Source organism: Pyrgilauda ruficollis, unplaced genomic scaffold, assembly GCF_017590135.1.
Source record: "Pyrgilauda ruficollis isolate IOZ18807 unplaced genomic scaffold, ASM1759013v1 scaffold98, whole genome shotgun sequence".
NCBI lineage: Eukaryota > Metazoa > Chordata > Aves > Passeriformes > Passeridae > Pyrgilauda > Pyrgilauda ruficollis.
Window position 1 is genome coordinate 13565 of NW_024531932.1, and position 4354 is coordinate 17918.

A 4354-nucleotide genomic window follows, 5' to 3' on the forward strand; every position below is an offset into this window, starting at 1 on the left:
GGAAAGCTGGAGGAAAAAGAGCAGCCAGAAGCATTGAGGGGTGCAGGAATTGCCAGTTTGTCCTGATACGGGAGGGGGATGCTCAGAGAGCTGCTCTCTCTTTTGGAGATATTTCTCTTCCCATCACAGGATAGAAGACAGTTCCTTTCAAAAGAAAAGGCCCAGAAGGGGGAAGGGGGGAAGCAGCTTTTCCATCCTTTTAGCTGGAGATGGGATTTGCAGCCTGGAGGCTCAAGTTACTTAAAGGGCCAGGCTGGAGGGGATGGGGAGTGCTGCTACCCCCAGAAAGAAACGGGAAAGGGCTTAGGAAATCCATCTCTAAAGCCCTTGGCCCACTGACCATACAGTGTTTTTATTAATGCATGAACGTTCTGATTGCTGAGTTTAATTGTTTTCTAAAGACACCACAGTAAGGGGTGGTGATGCAGCTCAGGAAAAGAAAGGGAGAGTGGAAGAGGGGGGCACTCCACGCGTCATTCTGGAAGTGATCTGCTTATTACATGGGATCTTACAGTGGCACATAAAGAGGTTCCTCTCAAGGGAAGCCCTTTAAGATCAGGACAGCAGTGTTTGCCCTCAGTTTTAACCTTGAGATGATGAAAATGGGGCTCTTTTCCTCAATTCAAACCCATGGAACAGCATGATAAATGTTTTCTCTTTCCATTTAAACATGGAAATAATGGAAAACTGATTCCCAGTCAAGTGACACATTCAAAATCATGAAGAAGGTGTGTTTTCCTTCCTGCAAATAGTAGGTGAAGTGGGATCCTTTGAAGTTCAAACCCAGACAATTACGGAAAAGGCATCGTTCCCCTCAATTTAATCCCCTTTTCTCCTCATAACCCCCCATTTTTGGGGGCACTGGGGAGGGACTAGGGGCACTTACCCCTCCTCACTGCTCACTCCTGGGGCTGCTGCCCGTCGGAGCGTGGGGGGAAGCTGTATTTAGTGCCAGGAAGGAGCGGAAGAAGCTCCGGGGGGGCGAATCCCATTGGGAAGACGGAGCTTGGGCCGGCAGCGGTGTCCGACCTCCGGAGGGCAGCGGGGAGGTCCCGGGGAGCTGGGGGAGCCGGCCCATGGCCCCGAGTGAGGAACGCACCGGGTGGGAACGAAATGAAATAGAGCAGAATGAAGTGCGGTAGAAGAGCCACGCCCCGGGAGGGTCTCCGTGTCACTGGAAGAGCTGCACCGAGACCGTCGTGGCGCTGAAAGAGCGGCACGGGAAAGGCTGGGAGGTGTGACAAATAAAACACAGAGAATGGTGTAAAATGTCACAAAGGTACGCCCCTGTCACTGGCACAGCTGCAGCTGCCGGGTCCACAGGCATTGCTCGGTGCCTGGCGGCGTTTGCCATCCCCAGGGATCAGCTGAGTCCAGCGGCAGCGACTTCCGAGTGGCCCGGGGGATGGGGTCCGATCGCTTAGAGATCAGGACGAATATTTTGATCTTTTTTTTTTTCCATTTTAGGGGGCTGAGGGGGTCTTTTCTCTAGCAGTAGCTCCTTGTCCTTTCCCCCGTATGCCGATTTTCCTTCGTCTGGAGGCAATCCCCCACTGTCCCCAGCCCTGGGTCCCCTCCCCGCGGTGACTCCCCCGGTCGCTGTGGGCTGTGGCGGGGGCAGGAAGCTCCGGTGCCGCTGCCAGCTCTCGCCACACCGGGCCAGCCCCAGCGGGCAGAGGTGCTTTGGCTTCCTGTCCCCTCCCCCGTGTCCCCACGGCAGCGCCACCACCCCCGAGTCCCCATCCTGTGTCCCCTCGGCTCTGCCGTCGCATGGAGGACGAGGACGGCTACGTGATCTTAGAGCGAAGGGACAAGCGGGGCTCGGCGGGGAGGTCCCCACCCCGGCAGGGTGCAGGTACTGGGGGGTCGTGTCCGCTGGGCCCCCCGATCTTTGGGGGAGAGGAACTGGAGGGGGGTGGGTGCGGGCTGAAGGCACCCAGGAGTCGCCAAGAGCTGCCCAGGGTGGGGAAACTGAGGCACAGCTCGAGGGAGGCGGGTCTGGGGGGGCTTTTCTTGATGCTGTGGTTGTCTGCTGTCCCATCCCCCCAAGCTGTGACCCCAAAAGGTGGAGCAGAGGGGGTTTTTGAGGTCACCCAACTCTTCGTGCTCCTGTACAGGGTGGTCTCACTGAGTTGCTTTGCCCCAGGACTTCCTGCCTTGGGCTCTCGGGGTTCGGGGAGGCGACAGGTGCTCGCGAACCCGCTCTTTTTTCCATATCCTTTCCCCAGCAGCAGGATCTAGCTTTCAAGAATCCCAGAGGGTCCCCGCAGCATCCTCCCGCTGTCCCCGCCGCCTCCTCGTGGCCCTGACGGCCGCCCTGGCGCTGTCCCTCGTGCTCTGCCGTGAGTTTGCGGGGCGGCGGGGGCTCCGGGCACCCCTTCCGACCCCACCCCCATTTCCCTGACCCCCTTCTCGCAGTGTCCTGGTGTGTGGCACAGCAGTGGCAGTCCCAGGGGACCGCAGGTTACGAGAGCGCCTCGCCGGGAGCTGCCCGTTCGAGCTGGGATGGCATCCTCAGGGAGATGCGGAGGGTCCTGTGCCCGCCCCGAGGTAACTCACCCCCCGGGGGCTCCTTTGAGCTTCCCCCCGATAAAGAGAGGCCGGAGATGCCCTCCGGTCCCTGCTCAGCACCCGGGACCCGCCCGTGTGCCCGCAGAGAGCGAGGGGTGCCGGCTGTGCGCCGTGGGCTGGAGGCTGCTCGGGGCCAAGTGCTACTGGATTTCCGACGGGATGAACCCTTGGAACAGGAGCCGGGAGGACTGCAGGGATCGGGGCTCCGCGCTGCTGGTGCCCTGGGACCAGGATGAGCTGGTGAAGGGAGTGATGGCGCTGGGGATGTGGGATGTGGCTGCACCCGGGGGGCTGGTGCTGCCGAAGGGGCTGGAAGCACCCATGGAAGGGTGAGGGGCTTCCCAAAATCCTGAGCTCAGCTCCCCCGCTGTGTCCAAGCCCCCCCGGGTGCCTGTGGCTGAGTGTGGGGGACACGGGTGGGAAGCTCCGGCCTGGGAAAGAAGTGATTGTGCTGTTTTGGTCACCCCAAAAGTAGCTCTGTCCTCATCCAGGGCAGAGCCAGTTTTGGGGTGACCCAAACAGCATCATCACTTCTCCTTTCCCGGGCCAGGAATTCCTGAATGAAAGCCTGCGGAATCCCACACGGCACTTCTGGATCGGCCTCTCGGTGCCTGCGGCCGGGACGGGCTGGACGTGGGAGAACGGCTCCGAGCTCGACCAGGACCGGTGAGCGCCGGGGGGAGCGCTGGGAGGGCACCCCAGTATCCCCCAGGGACCCCCGGGGTGACACGGGCTCCTTCCTGCCACCCGCAGCTTCCAGCTGGACCTCGAGAAGCGACCTGGAGCCTGTGGAACGCTCAAGGGGAATGGGATCAGACCTCAGAGCTGCGACACGAGGCTGCAGTGGATCTGCCAGAAAGAGTCTGTCGAGATCTGAGCTTCCATTGCACCCTAAAAACAGCGTTAATGCAGGAAAAAATCCCAATTCCCGCGGATCCAGCATCCCCCGGGGATGGGCAGAGCCGCAGCCGGTGAAAGTCTCCCGAGGCGGGCGATGTAGGAGAGAAATCGACCTAAAAAAACCGAATAAAACCTAAAAATAACTTGGGGAATTGCACTTTTGGGGCGAACATTGGGGAGAGGGAGGGAGAAACGTGGCATTTTATTTTTAAGGGGTGTTTTGGCGCCGGGATGATCCGAGATTCAGCCGGAGGGGGGGAACTTGAGAGTGATGGTCCGCAGTGTCCCTGCCCATGTCCCCGTGTCCCTCTCGTGTGCCCCGTGTCCAAGGCCAGCCACAGCCGCCGGTCCTGGCAGCTTTTGTCTGGGAGCAATCCTCGGATATTCCCAATTTTAGGAGGCGTTATCCCTCCTTCGGCACCCGCAGCCTCTGAGCCCGTGCTGGCCTGTGCAGAGGACCAAGGCAGCTCAAGGACAACCAAACAGCGATTAATTAGCTTAATAAACGCCTCCTAATTAGCGGGGAGGAGAAGTGAGGCCCCGGGGCTTCTCTCGGAGGTGGTGCCACTCCTCGCGCAGGGCTGGGAAAGGCGGGCCGTGAGCTCTGCAAAACGGTGTGTCCGTGTTCGGACACATCTGGAAATGTATCAGTTGATCCATTTCATGGATCCCTAAAAATCCCTTAAAATCCCTTACATTTTAATAAATTTAACCCCAGACTCTCACCATTCCCCCGAGCTCTGACTCCATCCTCACCTTGGCACCCCCAAAAACTCTCACTTGAAGATACCAACCCCCCCGCCCCCAAATCCTTAAAAAATTCCAGAACCCGACCGAAAATTAATTAAATGTTCTTTCCCAGACCCCTCTGGGGGGCCAAATC

General features: G+C 59.0%; 1 protein-coding gene across 4 annotated transcripts; it reads left to right on the forward strand.

Annotated features, from left to right (window-relative positions):
* Positions 1–1425: 1425 nt before the first annotated feature.
* On the forward strand, positions 1426–3585 carry LOC121365699 (killer cell lectin-like receptor subfamily B member 1C). Of its 4 annotated transcripts, none has more exons than XR_005957056.1 (6): positions 1426–1855; positions 2229–2342; positions 2419–2550; positions 2657–2900; positions 3122–3237; positions 3325–3357. XR_005957056.1 is itself a non-coding variant. In XM_041490094.1 (6 exons), the coding sequence occupies exons 1-6, from the start codon at positions 1771–1773 to the stop codon at positions 3446–3448; spliced, it is 726 nt and encodes a 241-aa protein (XP_041346028.1). In that variant the 5' UTR covers positions 1426–1770; the 3' UTR covers positions 3449–3585. The 4 variants fall into 4 exon arrangements, 3 of the variants coding, with proteins under 3 accessions (XP_041346028.1, XP_041346029.1, XP_041346030.1); XM_041490094.1 differs by having other exon boundaries at positions 2657–2811; positions 3325–3585; XM_041490095.1 differs by having other exon boundaries at positions 2232–2342; positions 2657–2811; positions 3325–3585.
* The last annotated feature ends 769 nt before the right edge of the window (positions 3586–4354 follow it).